Source organism: Pelobates fuscus, chromosome 11 (assembly GCF_036172605.1).
Source record: "Pelobates fuscus isolate aPelFus1 chromosome 11, aPelFus1.pri, whole genome shotgun sequence".
Lineage (NCBI taxonomy): Eukaryota > Metazoa > Chordata > Amphibia > Anura > Pelobatidae > Pelobates > Pelobates fuscus.
The window spans coordinates 83,819,017-83,841,584 of NC_086327.1; the positions used below are offsets into that span (position 1 = coordinate 83,819,017).

The following is a 22,568-nucleotide window of genomic DNA, read 5'->3' on the forward strand; positions in this document are numbered from 1 at the left end:
ATGCCTTAATAGCAGAAGATCTCCTTTTTAATATATTCCAAAATTAAAATTGTATTACATTTCTAAACAAGTAAAAGTAATCAATCCTTTTCATATTATAGCCTTATGTGTTCAAACATAACTGTGTATTCACCAAATATAATATTTTAGCATGCTAAATAGAATAACAATAGAAAAAACAAGTTAAAATTAATTAGTCCTTCCTGATGGTTTTTCTTAGGGCCAGGAAAGTGACTCTTCTGAGACTTCTGTGCGTGGACCCAGGATTAAGCATGTTTGCCGTCGAGCTGCTGTTGCTCTTGGACCTCTTGGACGCAAGAGGGCTGTATTTCCAGATGACATGCCCACCTTGAGTGCCTTACCGTGGGAGGAGCGAGAGAAGGTCTTGTCTTCCATGGGAAATGATGGTGAGCTATTTTTGATTGTTCTATTTCCCTTTTTTGAAATAGAATGTATTATGCATTAGATATTTTGGCTATAAACATTAAGTCCAATTTGCAGAGGATGGCGTCCTAGATGAACGTACTTGCGATCTAGTAACCTTTTGTCTAAGATATTACTTGGTATTCTGTACTGCCATAGACCATCCATAATCCCAAATTAATAAATCCTCCATGTTATATGGAGAATATGTATTCTTGTTTCTATTGACACATGTATTGAAGTAAGGAATATTTTGTATTTTATTGTTTTGTTTTTTCACATCATTATGGGTATTTGTCACAACTCTGCTCTTTTCATGCAGACAAGTCATCAGTTGCTGGTTCAGAGGATGCTGACCCACCAGCTCCACCACTGAAACCTATCAAACAGGTAATGCGCAACAAGACTCCACAGGAGCCTCCTGTTAAAAAGGGGCGTCGCTCACGTCGCTGTGGTCAATGCTCAGGTTGCCAGGTGCCTGAAGATTGTGGCGTCTGCACCAATTGCTTGGATAAACCTAAATTTGGAGGAAGAAACATCAAAAAACAATGTTGCAAGTAAGTAATTTAACTTTTTCTATAACCTGGTGCGCATGCAGTATTATGATTAGTTTGATAACTCTGCTATCTATCTCCTTGCCTACAGGATGCGAAAATGCCAAAACTTGCAGTGGATGCCCTCTAAAGCGTACTTGCAGAAGCAAGCTAAAGGTATTACATTATTACATGTCAGCTATTTTACAAATCCACTTCCTTCTCCTTATTTCCTTTTCCCCCCTAAGGAATCCATATCAATTTGTCAAGGGTTTTTTTTTCTTTTCTTTTTTTTCCATTCTCCATAGCTGCAAAAAAGAAAGAAAAGAAGTCCAGATTAACAGACAAGAAGGAGACACCTGTGGTCAAACTTCCAGCAGAACCCTCACCAAAAATTAGTGTGACCCCAGCCCCCACAACCACATCTCCTGTTGTGCGAGAGGAGCCACCGCCACAACAACCAACCAAAAAAAGTGAGCCTTCCAAGAAAACTGATGAGGAAAAAATTGAGGAAGAGAACCAACAGAGTCCACCCTGTGAGGCCAAGCAACCACCAGTTTCCCGTAAAGCCACCAAGCAAATTCTCCAGCAGTCTACGGTGACTCCACTCTCGCCACAAGCTAGCTCTTTATCTCCTGCCAAGAAGGAATCCCCAAAAATGGCTTCATGCGAGTTTAGGAAAAAGCAGTCTCCAGTGACGCCGGAAATCAGTGAGTAACCTGTTTGAACTGTATAGGGCACCACCACCAAATTTCAATTGTTACAATTTTGTTGTGTGTTTTTTTTTTTCTTTTTTTTTTGTCGCTGTAAAATAAACACATTCTCACACTCACGTTGGGGAAAAAGTGAATGAAAAACCCTACCACCTGAAGTCCGTGGATACTCAATACATTGTTAAACACAGATCTGCACATACCAGTCAAGCTTTTCCCCACATAAATCTCATATTTGCCTTGATGTTACTACCACAAGGGATTCTGGGTGGGCATATGCAAATGAGTACAACAAAGAATCACCTTTTTGCCTCATTCTATTTTAAACATAGATTCCTTAGTTTTTTTGCTGTATAAAACCGCTTTGAAAAACAACTCTGGAATAGGGCAAAGCCAGTGAAAAACTCATGAACAGTGGTTTCGATGTTAATGCAACTCATCAGCATGAGGTTGTTTACTGGCTTGCGTTACTTTCTTGGTTTGTGCTCCGCAAGCAACCCCAAGCCTCAATAGCAAACCAGTAAGGGATGAGTACTTTATGGACATCCTTTATTGTTGGTCCTTGAAAATTTAGTGGTTTTAATGAGACACGTGTTTGAGTCTAGCCTATTTAGAATTGAGCATCACTTCTTGTTTTGATACCTTCTTTTATCCACTTCTTAGATACTGAAAATAAACAGAAGAAGATGCCTACTAGATTGGGGTTACCATCAAAACCCAAAGCTAAGGAGAAGGTGAGGAGATGTGCATACAGGGCCATAATTTGTGACAAAATGTTAAAGTAGATTGTTTTCTTTTTGTTTGCATGCAAGTGTACAGATGAATGGATATAGTTTCTCAACACTACTTTCTGCCTCTTCCAAGATGGTTTTAGCTCATGTCCTCTACCAATGCAGAAGTATGGGCTCACTATTGGTGATGTCGGGTGCAGAACGCAGCATTCAGAGATGGGCGAATGCGCACACCCAATGTGGCTGCTATGTTTGTAGTTTTATATAGATATGCCATCTGTGCACTGGTCATAAGATCAGTGCAGCTTTCAAAATGTGAGCTCATCTGGAGATTTTTGTATTTCACAGTTTCATAACAATACATGAAAAATAATACATTTCTATTGGATTCAGCCAAGTCTGAGAGGTGAAACCACAAAATATTTGGTCAATTCATTCTGCAACTCCTCTTCATACTGTATTGTGACAAGTTCAATATCATCTCGTTTATTGTTCTCTGGATAAGCTGATATTTTTCCATAAGTAAAATGTCAGTATTCGGCGTAGTTGCCTTATCCTTGCTGCAACTGGATTAGATCAGTCACTCCAAGGGAAAACTATTAAAATGTAGTCCTGCCTCTGTTACCTTCTGTCTGTATCGTAAATGTCTGGCACACCAGTCCACATTATGTAGTAGTAGGTGATCAAGTCAATTTATTGGCTCCATATGAAGGAGTATTGCTGCTTAAACAATAGAAAAGAAACTTTTTGTTATGCTTCCAAGTACTTCCATTTTGTTTATTTTCAATACGTAACCAATAAGTAAAATGTGTAATGCTTTGGATTTAGCCTCTGCTCGTGTTTGTTTACTGATTACAGGATAACCTCCATCAGCTGGTGTAGGCTGAAGAGATGCTGAAATCAAATTCACATTTGGAACCGGGTTCATAGAACTGTGTTGGTTTAGATTGTTCATATAATGAAGGGGAATCCCTTCCCTGTACATAAAAAAGGAAATGCTTTTTCATGCAACAAAACCTTGAATATGAGAATGGCAAAAGCTCAGAAAAATCTCAATAGCGTGCCCTTTGTTTAGTCGCTGCCCAGGTCTCTAAAATATTTTTTGCTCATTTGTGCCTTTACAGAGAGAACCTATTCTATACCATTTTGCATGTCAGACTGATCCATTCAATATGGGCTATCCAAACAGAAATGCTGGCAAAACCTTTCCATGCATCCTAACTTTCTGCAAGCAAGTTAATTCAATTTGTTTCAAGCATTTTGGAGGAAGTCAACTCCATTTTAATTCATTTCTATAGATCATCCAGTCAGGCTTCCAGATACCGTTAAAGTATCTACCTGCTCATATTTTTTAGACTTTTTCCATCTGGTTTGCAAGACATTTTTGAACAAGGTCATTTCAAATAAGTAGCCCTATAGGAAGTACTTGCGAACAAATTGGAAAAAGTAGCATATTCTCAAAAAATAATAATTCCTGAGATGTTTTGCTTGACAAGCTCTTGTGGTTATGGTCCTTGGAGTGTTTCTTTAACAAATCTGGCTTAACATTGAGAGGCAAGACTAGGCTAGGTAATGTGGTTGAAAGAAACTAGATTTCTTTATTTAAGATTGTATTTTCAATCATCCTGTTGGAGATTGGGTGAGTCACGGACCCAGAGCATCATCTTAACTCAAACTTTCCAGAAGAACAACCCCCAATCTTCAAACTGCTGACTAGGAAAATCATATGGCTAACTTTAAGAACATTAGAATGGTCTTCTGGGAAAACAAGTTTAATTTGACAAAACAGAAGTGGCTATTCTCACGCAGTTTTCTCGAAAGGGAACTAATGACTAATGGCGCTCAGTCTGTGTCTTAATCATGGAGGCAGAGTACTTGGAAGAAGAGCAGAGTGGACAGGTGCTATTTGCACAACTTTGGGGGAAAGTCATTTTGTAAATGGTTTAACTCCTTAAGGTAAGATAGCACCAAGAATCTCCAGACACCATAAAAATGTTATTGAGATAGTGTTGTTTTGTCCATACCTTCAGTGGTGGCCAGGTTGTGGGTGGCCATGGACCCTTATTTAAAGTGATCGGAAATGGTTCAACCCTAAATGGAGGCACAGTTCAAAAAGACTTCAGGTGCTGTAACCAGTTCTTAGGGGAAATAATTTATATTGCCTGCAGTGTCATTTTAATTCTGTTAATAAGTACTAAGTGAAATGATGTTGCCTTTTCTGCTGTGGCATGGAGGTCGGCGATCCCTTTTCAGAAATGCCATGGTTTTGTGTATCACATCAACAAAAGCTTTGTGTTTTTGGTTTTAGGTCTTTTGAGATCTATGCAAGTATTTTACATCCTTGCATGAGATCGGCCTGTACTTCTGCAGTTATCACTAGGTAGTGACACAATTTTGTCACATCTGTTGTGTTCCATTGTCGACATTTTATATAGATATTCTTATCTTAACACATGTCACTTGCCTGCGTCCAATACATTTAGTAGCTCAGTACACTTGCTGATTTGTTTTTGAAGGCTATGATGTCATTATCACCTATATGACAATAGACACAAGTGTTTTATTCAAGCATGGGAAAATTTTTGGTGAGACAAATGTCCTACAGAACATTTTTTTTTGTGTTTAGTGAACAAATGTTTCTCTAATTCTTCATCTAAAATGCCTTTTATTTTTCCCCCTCTTTTCTTTTATATCAAATATTGTAGAATATTGTGCATGTCTATACAACGCAGTAATAACATACCTATGATCACAGTTTTCTGCTTTGATTTTGCTTTCTGCATTGGTGTGACACCATTTACACCAGTGCAGAAACACACCCTTACCGAAATGTAATACAATTCACGTCATTAGAAGAAATCTATGTTTACTTAGTTTAGACTTGCATAGACGTATGTATAGTTCAACAGTGAATGAGATCTTGGAGAATCTTGGAGAATGTGCAAAAGCTTAGTGACCTCAAAAGGCCCATACTCGGGTCTCCTGTTTTTTGCTCACTTATGCCATTACAGAGAACCTATACCATGTACATTTTAGCATTTTGGATCTGGACTGCACTTATGGATAGGGTCAGTCTGCAAATGATACAAGTTATCTTTGTAATGGCACAAGTGCAAAAAAATATGGGCTTCTCTGAATTTTTGCCCATTCTTAGAGCTCTCATATTCCCCCATTTAAAAAAAAAAAAATATATATATATATATATATATATATATATATCTAAATGTGTAAATTTCTATTAAAATCTATACTTTGCAAAATGAAAAAAGGAGTTAACACTCTTCACACATAAAGCACTTCAGCAAGCTGATAGTGTTCTCGTTCTAGTGTGTCCCTTTTATTTATTGAAGAAAAAAAAAAAGGGAAATTGAAAATGACTTTAATTTTTGTATTCTTCTTTCTTTTCACATAGGACAAGCCAGTATCTACCAACAAGACAGAGATCACTTTTAACATGCTAAACACGATATGTAGTGGGGGTAGCTCCAGGCAGAAACCAGTTGCTGATGGGGTGCACCGGATTCGTGTGGATTTTAAGGTGTGTTCTTTCATTCCTCCCAGTATTTTTTCTTACAGCTTTCTTCTGTTTGAGCTTTTTAACAGACATCTTATGAATGCAAGCAGGGAGTTTTTATGAATATTTTTGATTATTGTGATTTATTTTTTACAGTGTAAATCTTAAGTGGGACAATATCATAAGTTGTATTGTCTCTGCTCAGGAGTCCAGGTTTGAAGTCTGGAGTGAAACAGTGGCCAGTGGGTGTGGGTTCTGACATAATAGGGGGTACATGTCTGTTATTCCCCCCCTTCCATCCTCCCAACCATGGATGGAGGAGGGAGTCCCTTATCAGCAGTAAAATCACTCTCTCTCTCTCTCTCTCTCTCTCTCTCTCTCCATGTGGAACCTAACCCGTTGCCCATTACTATTTCATATATGTGAATTAAGATGTATCATCTCCATTTGGATCCTGATTCCTTTAAGTATATTTGGTTAATTCAAGCTATGTAGCTATATAATTCCCCCATTAGCTCCTCTTTTATCTTCCTCTTTATCCATCCATTGTTGTACAGTACATACTACTCTGCTCCTGCAAGGTACAGAAAAGTTTCAGCGTTGAAAATGCTCAAGAAACAAATGTTTATCTATAGAAGTGAGTAGGGATTTTTCTAATCGTAAGCACAGTTTCAGAGATGAACTGTGGTGGCAAAAGGTTTGTCATAATTCTTGCAGTTATAAATATTCCCATCTGATCGTTTAGGCTATACTGATACCTCCCCTGCATTATCTGTATTCAGTAGGTACAAGGTGTTTTTGTCAGTGCAGAATGCAAGCGGAGCAGTGCTGACCTTGAAACTTAAATATTATTCCTTATTTAGTGCAACATAAGCAGTTAAGTGATTTTAAGGTTCTTTTTTTCTTCTTTTTTCAGGAGGATTGTGAAATTGGAAATGTGTGGGAGATGGGAGGCCTTGGCATACTCACGACAGTCCCCATCACTCCCCGTGTGGTTTGCTTCCTCTGTGCGAGTAGTGGGCATGTGGATGTGCGTACAAATATTATGGTTTTAGTTCAGATATACAATGCTTGTTATGGTATCATTGAACAATTTATGCTTGTATTTAGAAGTCGTTTAATAGGGCATTTCTGTATTTCTGTATAGGTTGCAACCTGGAGCATCACATTTTTTGCCTGCTCTGCGTATTCTTTTTTTTTTTTTTTTATTCTTTTTTTTTTTTTTTGTAGAATTCCATTTAATTCTTGTCTCGTCACTTTTTTTCCAGTTTGTATACTGTCAGGTGTGTTGTGAGCCTTTTCATAGGTTCTGCTTGGAAGAGCGAGAGAGACCTTCTGAAGATCAGCTAGAGAACTGGTGTTGCAGACATTGCAAATTCTGCCACGTGTGTGGAAGACAGCAGCAAACCACCAAGGTATATAAGCATAGTAGAGAGGTTATGTTATGGGGGGTTGGTCATATTCTGTGTGTGGCTGAATCTTGTCTCTTGTCCAGAGCAGAAACTTTAAGAACCAGCATTGACTACCCCCACCAACTTTCATACTAATCACTCAAGAAAAATTGTGAGCCTTGCATTTCAATCAGGTTACTTTAGATGCTCATTCATTTTAGATGATACATTTTATGAGTTTAAATGGACACTATAGTCACCAGAACAACTACAGCTTATTGTATTTGTTCTGGTGAGTAAAATCATTCACTTAAGGCTTTTTGCAGTAAACACAGTCTTTTCAGAGAAAAGGCAGCGTTTACATTAGAGCCTAGGGATACCTCCACTGTCCACTCCTCAGATGGCTACTAGAAATTCTTCCTGGGGCAATGCTGCACACTGTGCAGTACTGCTATTCAGTGTCTTCACCTTCTGCATAGAGACACTGACATTTCCTCATTCAACGCATCTGTATGAGGAGATGCTGATTGGCCAGGGCTGTGTTTGGCTTGTGCTGGCTGTGCCTCTGAATGGTCTCCTTGAAAGTCTCAGCCAATCCTATGTAAAAGCATTGTGATTGGCTCAGAAAACCACTTCTGATTATGTCAGCCAGCAGTTGAAGACTTAAACAAAAGTAAGATTTTACTATATTTAGGAGGGCAGGGCTAGATGGTGTTTTTAACATTACGGGGTCAGGAATACATATTTGTGTTCCTGACCCTATAGTGATCCTTTAAGTAGGTTTATTTTCTGCAAATTCTCATCAGGTTAGACTGTGCAATACTCAGAGAAATTGCAAATAACACCTGACTCGATAGGCCTCAGTGAGCATGTTAAATGATAAAGTTCATGACCGTACAATTAGAAAAAGAATGAACAAGTATGGCTTGTTTGGAAGGGTTGCCAGGACAGAATCCTCTTATGTCTACAAAGAACATGGCAGCACGGCTTAGGTTTGAAAAGTTGCATCTGAACAAACCATAAGACTTCTGGAACTGTGTCCTTTGGACTGATGAGACAAAATTGGAGATGCTTACCATAATGCACATCTCCATGTTTGGGGAAAAATACAGCATATCATACCAGCTGTCAACGGTGGTGCAAGAGTGTTGATTTTGGATTGTTTTGCAGCCACAGGACCTGGGAACCTCGCAGTCATTGAGTCGACCATGAACTCCTCTGTATACCAAAGTATTTTACAGTCAAATGTGAGACATCTGTCTGACAGCTAAACTTGACTGAAATTGGGTCATGCAGCAGGACAAAGATCCCCAAGCACACCAGCAAATCTACAACAGAATTTGCGAAAAATAAAAGAATCAAGGTGTTGCAATGGTCCGTGAAATGTTGTGGCAGGAAATGAAGAGAGCTGTACATAAACAAATTGCAGCAAACTTCAGTCAACTGAAGCCACATTGTAATGAAGTGAGCCAAAATTCCTTCACAATGATGTAAGACTGATAGTCATGCAGAAAACGATTACTTCAAGTTATTGCTGCTAAAGGTGGTTCTACAAGCTATCGAATCATAAGGTGTACTTAGTTTTTCACACATGGCTTTTGCATTTTGGCTTTATTTGTTTTAAATCAGGACACAGTTTAATATGTCATGTATTGTTGTTCATCTGAGGTAATATCTACCTAATTTTTAGACCTGCAGAGGAACAGATGATTGTTATTATGTCCTGATATGTAAAACCATTGAATTCAGAGGGTGTACTTTCCTTTTCCCATAGCTGTAAGTTGTAAAGTTAGTGCCACATTTCACTGCAAACTTGCCTGTTGAATGATGTTCAACACATGCTCTTTTGCTGTAACTACTCTGAACAGATAAATGATAAATCAAGACATAATTCTAATCTAAATGAAGGTGCTATGACGTCCCCTGGGAGAAATCTTAGCTCAAGGGGTTTAACCGTTTTAGGCGTCTGAAAAATCACTTGCAGGAAGCGTGGAGTGCCACCAGGCAGGAGCACTGCTGATTGACGGAGAGCGGTCAGCTGACCCTCTCAGCCTATCAATGACTCCCCATTTATAAAACTAGTTTGCAAAAAGGTATGTTTCTTTGCAAGCCAGTTTTGTGCATGGGGAGTCACTCATTGGCTGAAAGCGTCAGCTGACCGCTCTCAGCCAGTCAGTGGCACTCCGTGCTTTCTGAAGGTGAAATTTCAGAAGCCAGATGCTGCGCTGGGGGGAGTTGAGATTGGCGCTAGAAGAAACTTCAGGGTTAAACCGTTCGAGAATGGTTTAACCCCTTGAGGTAACTTAATTTAGATGAAGTTGTGTTGGTGCCTGGTGTGTTCCTTTAATGTCTCTCGTGATTGGCTGGAAAACCTCAGAAAAGTCTGAGTCTAAACGGGAGCTGTCTTGCTGGATTATAGATGTTATCTGGTTATTGCTGCAGGTGTCATGTATAACATACAGGGAGATGGAGACAAGGAAGCTCCTTGCACCATAACCCATACGACTAACATACATTTATATAAAACTTGGAGCATCCATTTCAGAGAGAAATATTACATATTGCATAAAATATGCATGCGCTTTAGAGAAATAGAGGCAATTCATTAAAGGGACACTACACTGCACAAATAGGAACAAACTTTCTAAGGGGTATATATAAAAACAGCTTACAAAAGCAGCAGATCTCGTGTCTGCAGTCTTGTAAGCTCTTCTTTTCCTGCTCAGACTTAGTCTTTGCAAGGCAGGTGCACTGAGAAATTGCCTTCCTCTTGAGTTTTGCTCCCTTGAGCTTTTTACGACACACTCTTCACACACAAAGCACTTCGGCAAGCTGAAGTACTTTAGGCATCTGGATTGTTCCTTTAAAGTTGAATGATTCAGTGGGAGCTCAATGGCAAAAAAATTCTAGTACACATTTCTCTTCAAGAATATAGTGTCAGTGTGCATGCCAAAAGTTGTTAAAGGGCCACTTTAGTGCCAGGAAAACAAACTTGTTTTCCTGGCATTATGTATTCCTTAGGTCCCCCACCCTCATGGCCCCCCTCCAACTAGGCTAAAGGGGTTAAAACCCCTTCAGCCATTTACCTTTCTCTAGTGCCAGGCTCCCTCTGTGCTGGGGAACTCTCCACCCCCTGCCGAGGTCAGATCTGAATGAGCAAGAGCTGCGCGCATTAAAACCGCCCAAAGGAAAGCATTACTCGCGCTTTCCTATGGACGTTCGTGTCTTCTCACTGTGATTTTCACAGTGAGAATCGCGGAAGCGCCTCTAGCGGCTGTCAGTGAGACAGCCACTAGAGGCTGGATTAACCCACAGTGAAATTTTTCAGTTTCAGGGTGGAAACTAGAGGGAACTGGCACCCAGAACCCTTCATTGAGCTGAAGTGGTCTGGGTGCCTATAGTGGTCCTTTAATGGCTGCGCGCATTAAAACCGCCCAAAGGAAAGCATTACTCGTTGCTTTCATATGGACGTTCGTGTCTTCTCACTGTGATTTTCACAGTGAGAATCGCGGAAGCGCCTATAGCGGCTGTCAGTGAGACAGCCACTAGAGGCTGGATTAACCCACAGTGAAATGTTTTCAGTTTCAGGGTGGAAACTAGAGGGAACTGGCACCCAGAACCCTTCATTGTGCTGAAGTGGTCTGGGTGCCTATAGTGGTCCTTTAATGGCTTTTTATTTGCTGTCACTTTGCTCAATATTGTCTCTGGGTTAGGTGAATATATATACTTTTTTTTTTTCTTGAAGTGAAGCATACTAGTAGAGCTTAACAGACACCCATGCACATAAGTACATAGGGATATTGAACTGTTGAATTGCAGAACACTGTTATAAACAGGAATATTACCATAACTTTAGTGTAGAAAACAATAGTGAGGCATTTAAATGCAGTGCAGGAACTGAATAGATTAACATCTTCTCACCCTGACATGGAAGGAAGCATAAGGTAGTGTGAGTAGCATCGTCAGCTAATCAAGTCTGTTCCAGACTTCTTCTATTAAGAATTAAGGGGGCTACTGTACTCTTGGGAACCATAAATGTAGACACCATTGTTTCCTTGCTAATTATGGCAGCATCACTTATGGATAACTCTACCCCCAGCCGAGACAGGACAGGATGGCTTTACACTCAAGATTACTTCATTAATAAAGTGAGAATTCAAAGTGAATTTCACATTTTGGGTCATGATAGCTGAACTGGAAAACATCTCTAAATCAGTTATGCTTCATGTGTTTCTACTTTGACCTTAAATTCGAAATTCACTTTGAAGTCACCTTGAACTTTCACTTAGCTCTGTTAGTGATTCATGATTAGTGATTAAAATATTTCACACTATAGTTAAATAAGATAATCATGTTACATACCCATTGAAATATAGCATATCATTCTATCCAACTAAATTATTTCCTTACTAGATCATATAATTACTAGAATATGGGAAAAATATAAACACAGTACATGTGAACTTGACATTTAAGAGACTATAACTTCCGAATTCCTATGTACAGTCTGTCATGTGTTCTGCATCTTTTTCTAGGAGAGCCATCAGTCTTTCTTTCACTAGTGGTTCAAATTCATTTCTTTTAGAAACTCTTAGAAGTCATAGGTGTACTTTGCCAACATAAGATATTTTCTTCTTGCCTACAAGTTATCTTTTGGAAGTATAAAAAAATACAATAGTGGTCAAACATTGAGTTTTTAAAAAAAACATGCCAAAATATCTCCCCCTCCCAACCAGTATAACCTTTCCAGGTGAGCTGCATCGCATATGCATTTTACAGATTGCTTTGACATGTGTTTAGTGCAAAATGCTAGGAATGTACTGTTTGACGTTTTTCCCATCATTCAGACCTTGCGTACTAGGCATTGCATGAGTCCTCTCGAACCCTAATGGGTTTTGACACACTAACAAACTTATGTTCAATAGCTTTTACCTCGTAAAAGACTTCTTTTCCTGAACTTGAATGTTAAACAATTTTGTTTTTGTAAGTTGACTCACCACTAGCTGTCCATGTAGCAGGTATAATCTGCCATCTTCCCTCAAGCATGTTTTACAGCATCCTTTCAGTTCCTTGCCTATTAAGCAAGTTCTATGCAGCATCTTCTTCTGTAATTGCATTTTGGCTTCTTATTTAGAAACATAAACATGAGACGCACACTGGAACTGGACAGGTTCTAATACTGTGTTTTTCTAACTTTAAATTTACTTTCCACAGCAGCTATTGGAGTGTAACAAGTGCCGTAACAGCTACCACCCAGAGTGCCTGGGACCAAACTACCCAACCAAACCTACGAAGAAAAAGAGAGTTTGGGTAAGCTGTAAGATTGAGGACCCTTATCCTTAAACTCTACATGTATGGCGCCATTTTCTTTGTACTAGCTCTTCATGCTTGTACAGTTATGGCCAGTGCTTCTGTAGCTATTTTGCTATTTTAAAACTTTTGTCATTTTTTTGTACAGTGGACGGAAAAAAAGACTGTGGGTCACGTTTTATTTTTTAATCTTGCCCTGTTTTATTCTATCTGTTGGGTGAAGCAGACCCAATTCATTTGTATATCTAACTGTGGTTGCCAGGAAATAAATGTGTCTTGTCTAAGCTCACTTTACTTTTCTTAAACCCAGATATGCACAAAGTGTGTCCGTTGTAAAAGTTGCGGTTCTACCACACCTGGGAAAGGCTGGGATGCACAGTGGTCACATGACTTCTCACTGTGCCATGACTGTGCCAAATTGTTTGCTAAAGGTGAGACCGATCTTATATTTCCTGTCTGTCTGCCTTTCCTGGCTATAGATTTTCATTGGATATGAATCTGATCGTACATTATATCTTCTTACATGGACCTGTCCACGATTTCCTATTGCAAATCAAAGTCAACATGCTTAAATTATACATATTTTTTTAAAGTGTGTATTTTATGTAAACTGTTTCACCCTTTGCTGTTTCTGCAGTAAATTGACAGATATAATGTATGACCCAATGCTCTTCAGTACCACTCATGATACCAGTCACCTTACTGGCAATTCTACATAAACATTTGTGAAATAATTGCAAACCACATTTGGTACAAAATTTCAATATAATCCTTATTGTAGTAAACAATTGATGCCAAAGAGTTCTACCACATACACAAGTTGGGTCATTCCCTGTATAAATAGGATTGCTTGACGAAGAATATGCAACATGAAGTTGAAAAGAGGGAATGTCACAGCTCTGTACTATTGCTTTTTACAGGTAACTTCTGTCCCCTGTGTAATAAATGTTATGATGACGATGATTATGAGAGCAAGATGATGCAGTGTGGGAAGTGTGACCGCTGGGTGCATTCGAAGTGTGAAAGCCTGACTGGTAAGTCACATTTTATTTCTAAATGCATAATAATCTCACTTCTTCTCTATCCATTAAAGTGCACATGGACCATTTAGTTTTCACTGTTGGCATAAGAACTATATCACAGATTTATTCAGTTTTTTTACGTGTATAAATCAAATGTTTAATTATTTCAGTACTTTGGGTGTTTTTGTGTTTTTTTTCCCCCTCTACTATATGGTGAATGTCTGTGGACTTACACAAGTACCATTGCTTAGTAAGTGTGCTTCTTGGTGCCTGATTTTGCCAAGATTATTAGATTTCCATCAGGCAATATACACATTGTGCTGGACAGCATGTTTGATGTTCCGCCAACATATACAAGTTAATTAAAACCATTAAAGGACCACTCTAGGCACCCAGACCACTTCAGCTTAATGAAGTGGTATGGGTGCCAGGTCCAGCTAGGGTTAACTAATTTTTTTATAAACATAGCAGTTTCAGAGAAACTGCTATGTTTATCAATTAGTTAAGCCTTCCCCTTTTTCCTCTAGTGGCTGTCTCACTGACAGCCGCTAGAGGCGCTTGCGTGCTTCTCACTGTGAAAATCACAGTGAGAGCACGCAAGCGTCCATAGGAAAGCATTATGAATGCTTTCCTATGCGACCGGCTGAATGCGAGCGCAGCTCTTGCCGCGCGTGCGCATTCAGCCGACGGGGAGGAACGGAGGCGGAGAGGAGGAGGAGAGCTCTCCGCCCAGCGCTGGAAAAAGGTAAGTTTTAACCCTTTTCCCCTTTCCAGAGCCGGGCGGGAGGGGGTCCCTGAGGGTGGGGGCACCCTCAGGGCACTCTAGTGCCAGGAAAACGAGTATGCTTTCCTGGCACTAGAGTGGTCCTTTAAGTATATCCTTGAATACTCTAAAGCAAGCTAATGGAATAATACCTTAAAATGCAAAGACAGCTTTTCGCTGTTGGTTCCTGCTTGTGAGCAAGTGGTAAATCCACATTTAAAAGGTACTCCAGGTACACTCTAGGCAGCAACCAAACTTGAGGACATTTAATGTATATAAAATGCACTTAAATTGTGTGGTGCCTATTAAGGCAGAGTATTAAAATTATGTGGGTTGCTTTTTGATGTTTTGGTTGTTTTTTTCCCCCCCAGATGAAATGTATGAGATCCTTTCCAACCTACCTGAAAGTGTGGCCTACACTTGTGTAAATTGCACTGAGCAACATCCGGCAGAGTGGAGACTGGCACTTACCAACGAGTTGCAAGCCTCTCTGAAATATGTGCTAACGGCTCTGCTGAATTCCCGCACTTCCAGCCATCTCCTTCGCTATCGTCAGGTAAGAGGATCAGGATCACCTACTTCTTCACCTACTGTTCCTATATGTCCTACATGTTTTGTTAGAACTAAATGTTTGTCTTGTTTCCTATTGTACAGTTTATATTGTACGTTGGCGCTATAGAAGTAATTGTAAAAACTGAAAGGCACTTGTAAATTATTCATAGTGCATCTTTTTGAACATCCACAGCTGTTAAAACAATGTCTAATACATTGTTTTACATGGGGGGAGGCACTACAGGTAAATGTCCCAAGCCAGTTGCATACAGGGGTCCATGGCTATAGCTTCACACTATTCTTCCACTGATTAAAAACAGTGTGCTGGAACAGCTGTTAGCAGAGTACCTCTGGAATGAATCATTAGGCAGAATCTGTATTGTGCAGGGTCTTTGTGGGAGTGTTTCTGGTGTCCCTGGAGATGTTTATGGTGCCCATTAATTTCATGCACCAGTTTCTTTTGGTTGTTGTGGAGTCACAGGAAAATGTCTTTAAGTCATGCGTAGATCTCTGCGAATGCTCTGTCGCCCCATACATATGGCACTGAAACCTTTAAAAACACATATCATCATTGCATATGGCATAAAGTCTTTCCCAACCAGAAGAGGCACAATAAACCGCCTTGATGCAATGCCTCAGCATATATACCTTTGTTCCTAGCCTCTAATCCAATAACCTCAGTTGTTTATTCCTCCCAGAAGGAAGGTGAAACTTGATGATCTTTTTTCAAACCTGTCTTTGTTTTTCATAAGCATTCTGCAGTTCTAAAGATGGATTATTCCTTTTTGATGGCCTGCTAAACTAATAACCAATAATAATAAATAGTTTTGTCCTACCCTTCCAAATGATGAAGATAGATTGTAAGTCCATGACCTTGAAGCCATGATAGCTAGCAGATACCCTATATAAACAGATTTAGCCCAGAATACTCGTTCTGGGTTGTTAGAGGTGGAGTTACACTATCATTGGTTGGCTGTTGTCTGCACGCCCTGCTTGCTAATAACACGACACTCAAAGTGCACAGATTAAAGATTTGACAGCCCAGAATTCTCGTTTCATGCTTGCTAATGTTGCTGCCGAATATGGAGCAAAACCTTTGGCGGCAATGGGGCTATATCCATGTATGTGCCTGAAATGCTGCACCTTACAAACACCAAGCACCGTGACCACGTCAAATCACTTAAGTGGTCTTGGTGCTTGCACTAACCCTTTCAGAGTATGCGCAAGGGTTGCATGTAGTAGTTCTGTTAACCAGGTAAATATGATGATATAGACTGCATGCATGAATATATATTTAGATGTGTTGATGTTTAACAGAAGTAGAGAGATGAACATCCCAATAATTGAAATGTGTTGAGTGATTTTCTTTCATTACATTCAGTTATTCAAACTGTTCTTGAAATGTCAAATGTGAAATTTACCATACAGGTGTGTGCAAGGTTTCTCTCCCTAGATTAAGTGCAGTGATGCATGCAAAGTTTCTCTCAGCAGATCATTTACTCAAAAAAAACTAGTAGAATATCATCTAATGCACAACTGTACGAAGCTGTTATTTATCTGCAGTTAATCCAACTGCTAAAATATTGCACGTACATTCCACTCATCCTTTGTGTATGTAGATAGTGGTCTTAACAGAATGTGAACTTTCATGTAGTACAATAATATACTTAATTACACATCCAATAAACCTCAGCTGGAGAGGTGTTTATGGGATAAGTTAAAGGCTCCTGTGAAAAGTCTGGAAGCATTCTGACTGCTGATCCACATCCTAGTCTAGACAAAGCCAGCAACTGCAGGAACATTAAAGGGGAGTATGTTTGTTGTTTTTTTTGTGTGTGGTGGGAAAGGAAATGTTTTTTTTTATTATTATTGTTATTTTTAAATATATATATATATATATATTATGTATTGGTATTTTCATATATATTTTTATCGTTCTTTGTTTTGTGTACTTCACAGGCAGCAAAACCTCCTGACTTAAACCCGGAGTCAGAAGAGAACATGCCGTCCCGGAGTTCTCCTGAAGGTCCAGATCCTCCTATTTTGACACAGGTTGGCAAACCAGATGAGCAGCCTCCACCTGATTTAGAGGGAGTGAAGAAGAAGATGGATCAAGGCAGGTACACATCTGTGGTAAGTTTGGATATTATATTTATTTTTGTGCAACAATTCAAGCAGTAACATTTGTTCTTGAACCTACGTCATCACCTGTAAGTAGGTATGGGAACTAGGCTCTGAATAGGCTGATAGCCCACCTACCCGTCCATTCATACTTTGTAACTAGTGGTAAAATTACATATCTATTAAACCTCTTCTGGACTGGGTTTTATTGGTAAAAAAATTAAATAAAAATCTCCATTATTAGAGGTTGCAAATTGGTGAGCCTTTCCTAGGACTGGGAACTGCAGACTGAACTGCAGGAATCTGGAAAGTGAATATCTTTTATATTCAAGTTGTGGCTCCTAGTTGTAAAAATGTTTATTTGCTTGCCACAGTCTCTAGCTAGTAATACAACAGAAAGCTGTGACCGTTAACAATAGAGTTTGGAAAAATTAGTAATTGGTTGTGAAAAGTGACAGGCATATCCTTGAGTGATGCATCGACTAAGATTGATATTTTCACAGAGGAAAATTGTGAATTTTTTAAAAGTAATATAAGCTCCTTTTGTGTCTTTCTTAGTTGGAACTGAGTGATGATATAGTAAGAATAATACAGGCCGCAATGAATGCAGATGGAGGACAGCCAGAATTGAAGAAAGCAAACAGCATGGTTAAATCCTTCTTTACAAGGGTGAGTAACATGCCACAGAGTCATTGGAAGGATGTATCATATGATTGACAAGCTATTATAGAGGCTCTTATTTGTGCCATGAAAAGGAAAAGAAATGGAGGATACAATGTAAATATAAACAATGGAATACTAGGAACAGGTATATATGTATAGATAAAACATAACTTTTAATGAAAGTATAAATTGCTAAAAAAAAAAAAAAGTCTCTTATAACAAAAGACCGTCTACAATACAAAAAATAGTACTATGTGCACATACACACAACATAAATTTAAAATAAATAAAACAAAAGCTGGTCCACTCTGCTGGGTAAATGATAAATGTCCCTAAAGGGCAATTAGATGTAAAACGATAAATCGTATATCCAGTAAACTGAGTATCAATTAACAACAGATAAATTATAAGTGTTTGCTAGGTGGCCACAAGCAAATTACTAGCTCAATTGGCAACTGTGTATAACAGTAGATATAGGAATGTAGCCAAAATGTAACAAAAGTAACTGTCAGTTTCTGAAGAAAAAAAGGAGGTTTAAATAACTATTGGATGAAAAATCTGTCTCAAGTGGTATAGATTCCTATAGTTCTACCTAGTGTAGAGCAGGGAAGGTGAAGGGGAGAAAGGGAAAGGGGTTGACAAAATTACTGTCCCTATAGTGCCTTCGAGGGCACCCATTACCCCAAAAATGACCCTAGTTTGGAATAAATTAACAATCCACCCGCTCCTGAAATAAGTATAATACCTCTTATTTGTGCCAGCACCATGGTATAAAAGCAGATGATAATCCAAATGTGCCAAGTACGAGATATAAAAGTGAAAAATGTATTCCAAAATAAAATCCTTTAAATAAGAAGGGCCAAAAACAATGTGTGTGAACCACCACCACCACCAACTAACGCGCTTTAATGGAGACCCTCACTTAATTATGGAGTAACATGTTATAGAGGATTCATGCTTATTCGTACTAAAAATTGCTGTAACGTCTACAGTGATGACGTCTCAGCCATGCTAATGCAGATAGTTCACTTCTGCATTAGCCATATACATATTTTACACATTAAAACAGCACTTCTAGGCTTCACAGGGTTATCTGACACTTTTGTCTTCTCACTTATGTCCAAATATGGCCAGAATTCATATTGTTAATGCAACAGTATGCATGGCAAATAGTATGTAGTGGTTATGGTTCTTAAACTGCCCCTTTAAACCATTAAATATGTTAAAAATCAACATTTACTCATAATGAAATCAAATAACACTAACTATGTTGGATATATTTCTTTGGACACTTAACATTATCCCTTAAAACATACATTTATCTCTCTACACAGTGTTAAATGTAGTATCAACATGTGTTACCTGTATATGAGCTTGGAATACTGCAAGAGCACAACAATTTAAGAAATGTATTGATGGGTCCAGAACAAACAGTAATGAGTCTTAAAATATATTTTCCCATCTTGTGTTACGGAGACTTTTTGAGCTTTCTGATGAATTCACATGTTCCCAATATAACTATAAAGATGTTTGTTTCCTCTGCACATAACAGAGTTATTAGTGCTTGTTTGTTTTTTTCCAAGCCAACTAGAATGACAGACTGATATCTTATTGCAAGTGCCCCAGTATGCTATTGATGCAGGCTCTTTAAAATTTCAACGTATTATCTATCTTTGTAGGTGTACTCACTGAAATTAAATTTCTTTGAAATAAGGACGCCCCATTTATTTGTCCTACAAACACCTATTCATTTGCACTTATGTATTTTTCTTTCTCTAGCAAATGGAGCGTGTCTTCCCTTGGTTTAATGTAAAGAAGTCCAGGTTTTGGGAGCCAAACAAGGTTACCAGCAAGTAAGTCTGTGATCATTTTTTCCCCTTAAAATAAGTAAGACATTGCCAGCATCTATCACTAGCTGCAATCACGTTTAGAAAGGAGATCTCTTGGAACAATCTTTTTAAGCTTCCACTAGGGGTGGCAAACGCAAACTGTAAGAGAATTGAATAGTGCCTAGGATATTCATCAGGCTACCCTAAGAAATTGTTTGCTATTCACATGTGATCTTTGCAGACTTGTTGGATCTTTTGCTCTTATCTGCGGTCATAATTCAGGTTTCTATTTCGACAGGAGTGATTTCACCATGGAGATTGGAACAAATTTAATAATATTGTACAATGTTTCTCGGCCACAGTATCCTAATACCTATAATTATTTTAGTGTGGTAGGAAAACATCATGCAGTCTTAGGAGTAATAGCTTTTTCATGCCTTACATATAATGGAATTTTCACATATAGTATTTATCCAGAATGACACTATCTATGTAAAAGTAGTGATTTGTGTTCTCAGGTGGAGCAATTGGCAGCCACCTTTTGCTAATTTCTTTTATGATTGCTTCACAATAAGCATCTTGCCCTAGATTAACTTTTTATACAGATCACCCTTAGTGTTTTCAGTGTATTGTCTGCATGGGAAATGTTTTCAAACTCTTTGTGGCTTTAAAACAGCACTGTTACTTGTAAGGGACTTCTCCCTAGACCTCATAAGTGGACATGTCTGCTTTTGCAGAGGTGCCAAAAGAGGGAGTAGATAGCAAGATACACTTACCTTAAAGGAACATTACAGGGTCAGGAAAACATACATGTATTCCTGACCATATAGTTTTAAAATTACTATCTTTGCCCCCTAAATTTAGCAAAATATTACCTTTATTCCAGTCTGCTGCTGGCTCAGCCTCTGATCTGCCTGCTTGGCTGACAACATCAGAAGTGGTGTTCTGAGCCAATCTCAATGCTTTCACATTGGATTGACTGATATTTGCTGAGGCTGCCAAGGAGGCTGATCAGGCGCAGAGCCAACACAAACCAAACACAGCCCTGGCCAGCATCTCCTCAAAAAAATGCATTGAATAAATGCAGTTCTATGATGAAAGTTTAGTGTCTGCATGCAGATGGTGGAGAAACTGAATATCAGTGCTGCATAGTGTGCAATACTGCCCCAGGAAGCACCTCTAGAAGCCATCTGAGGAGTGACCATTGGAGGTATCCCTAGGCTGTAATATAAACACTGCATTTTCTCTGGAAAAAAAACAATGTTTACTGCAAATAACGGATTATACTCACCAGACCAAATGCAATAAGCTATAGTTGTTCTGGTGACTATAGTGTCACTTGCACTATCCCCTACTTGGTGCTGCAGACCTCTCGCCACCATCATTCCCTTAGTTGATCTGCCAGGATACTCTTGTACAAGCAAGAAACAAAACTGATTCTGTTCATGAGCCATAATGTGCCATATGCTTTTATTGTGCACCTCGCTAGATGATTCTTATTGGCAGCAGAAACTACCTTCTGCCAAAGATTGCCACACGCAGAAAGTTTAGAATTTCAGAAATATTCTTTCTTTAAAAAAACGGAATCACTTTAATGTAAAGAGTATGTTGGTGTTCTGAACTGGAAAATGGAGACATTAATGTATGTTCCACATTGGTTTTTATGTTCCTTGGTGTACAGTAAAGCATGTGAAGATTTATACATTTGTCTCCAGATATCAACATGGCACAATGGCTGCCAGATTTTGAAAAGGGGCGATTTCTTTGTTTACTGATAATGTAATTCTCATGCTTTAAGTCACTTTAATATTTCCATGCAAGCGGACAATAAGTTTGTATTTTTTATTAGATAGAACTTTGTGCTTATAAAATGCTTGTGTTTCCAGATCATTAAATTGTTACATTCATAATTCCAGTTTAGAACATCTATGGCTTAACTTTCCAAAAAATAGCTCCTATGTTGATTTTGTTTATGTGCAGCTAACATGTTGTCAGCACACTGTTGTCTTAGGATCACGGGGAAATTGAGTCAAACAGCTGGAGAGCTTACTGGTTTGATGCTCTGAATCAAGGGGACTATGTCATTTTTTTTGGCATGTTATGCTTTTAACCTTCCATACCCTTTGTTTTCCTCCGGTGTACAGTAGCAGCATGTTACCCAATGCAGTGCTGCCTCCATCTCTGGATCATAATTATGCTCAGTGGCAGGAGCGGGAAAGTAGATTGGCTGAGCAACCACCACTAATGAAGAAAATCATCCCAGCACCAAAAGCCAAGTCCCCAGGAGAACCGGAGTCGCCTCAACCAGTTCATACTCCCACTCCACCAGCCATGTGTGAGTAGCATAAACAGGCTTTGATGTTAGAACAAAATGTTCACTGGTCACTCTAAATTAAAGGACAGCTTCCCAGATCTATGCAGAGGGAAGTGAGTAAGTACCCTTATATAAGCATAAATTAAAGCCTAGAGGTAGCATCATCACTCCACTGTGTGTGTGTCAATAGTACTTTGAGGATTACAGGTTAAATGGAAGAGACAACGTTAAAAAACAAAAAACAAAATGCATTTATGCTAAAAACTACAAATGTTGAAAGATCTTGTGAATCCCCAAAATTTGCTGTATATGCCCAGACCAGGAAGTTATTTGAAACACAGCTTTCCAGAAATGCCTGCTACGCTCAGGATAATGCACGTACTTGTATCAACAGAGAGAAGCTTAGCTTCTGCTTGTAGCATATTTGACTGAAGGGGTAATTTTATGTAAAGGAGATGGTGAAATTTACCATTCTCTTTAAATAGATACCTTTTGTAGTCCATAAGAGTTTGTTGATGAAGAAACAAAAGACAATAAGAACACACTCATAAATCGGTACTGAACTTCACATTTGCTTAGTCAGATATCAGCGGTCTCACTTACAAACATTTCAACCTTACTCAACCTTCATGATTATAAACCAAAGTTGCCGTTCTTGCATTATAACCCATGCAACAAAATCCCAACAG

The 22,568-nt window shown here is 38.8% G+C and overlaps 1 protein-coding gene across 3 annotated transcripts in view; it reads left to right on the forward strand.

Moving 5' to 3' along the window:
* KMT2A (lysine methyltransferase 2A) overlaps positions 1 to 22,568 on the forward strand; it is a 101,096-nt gene that overhangs the window by 43,210 nt on the left and 35,318 nt on the right. For 2 of the 3 annotated variants that reach the window (XM_063435906.1, XM_063435907.1), the window contains exons 4-19: positions 221 to 407; positions 746 to 980; positions 1,069 to 1,133; positions 1,265 to 1,666; positions 2,333 to 2,403; positions 5,813 to 5,938; positions 6,831 to 6,944; positions 7,183 to 7,329; positions 12,520 to 12,615; positions 12,926 to 13,046; positions 13,536 to 13,649; positions 14,772 to 14,956; positions 16,912 to 17,085; positions 17,632 to 17,742; positions 19,516 to 19,589; positions 21,710 to 21,900. In XM_063435906.1, the coding sequence (XP_063291976.1) occupies positions 221 to 407; positions 746 to 980; positions 1,069 to 1,133; positions 1,265 to 1,666; positions 2,333 to 2,403; positions 5,813 to 5,938; positions 6,831 to 6,944; positions 7,183 to 7,329; positions 12,520 to 12,615; positions 12,926 to 13,046; positions 13,536 to 13,649; positions 14,772 to 14,956; positions 16,912 to 17,085; positions 17,632 to 17,742; positions 19,516 to 19,589; positions 21,710 to 21,900 (2,413 nt within the window). The remainder of the gene's footprint in view (positions 1 to 220; positions 408 to 745; positions 981 to 1,068; positions 1,134 to 1,264; positions 1,667 to 2,332; positions 2,404 to 5,812; positions 5,939 to 6,830; positions 6,945 to 7,182; positions 7,330 to 12,519; positions 12,616 to 12,925; positions 13,047 to 13,535; positions 13,650 to 14,771; positions 14,957 to 16,911; positions 17,086 to 17,631; positions 17,743 to 19,515; positions 19,590 to 21,709; positions 21,901 to 22,568) is intronic. The other variant, XM_063435908.1, reaches the window with a different exon arrangement.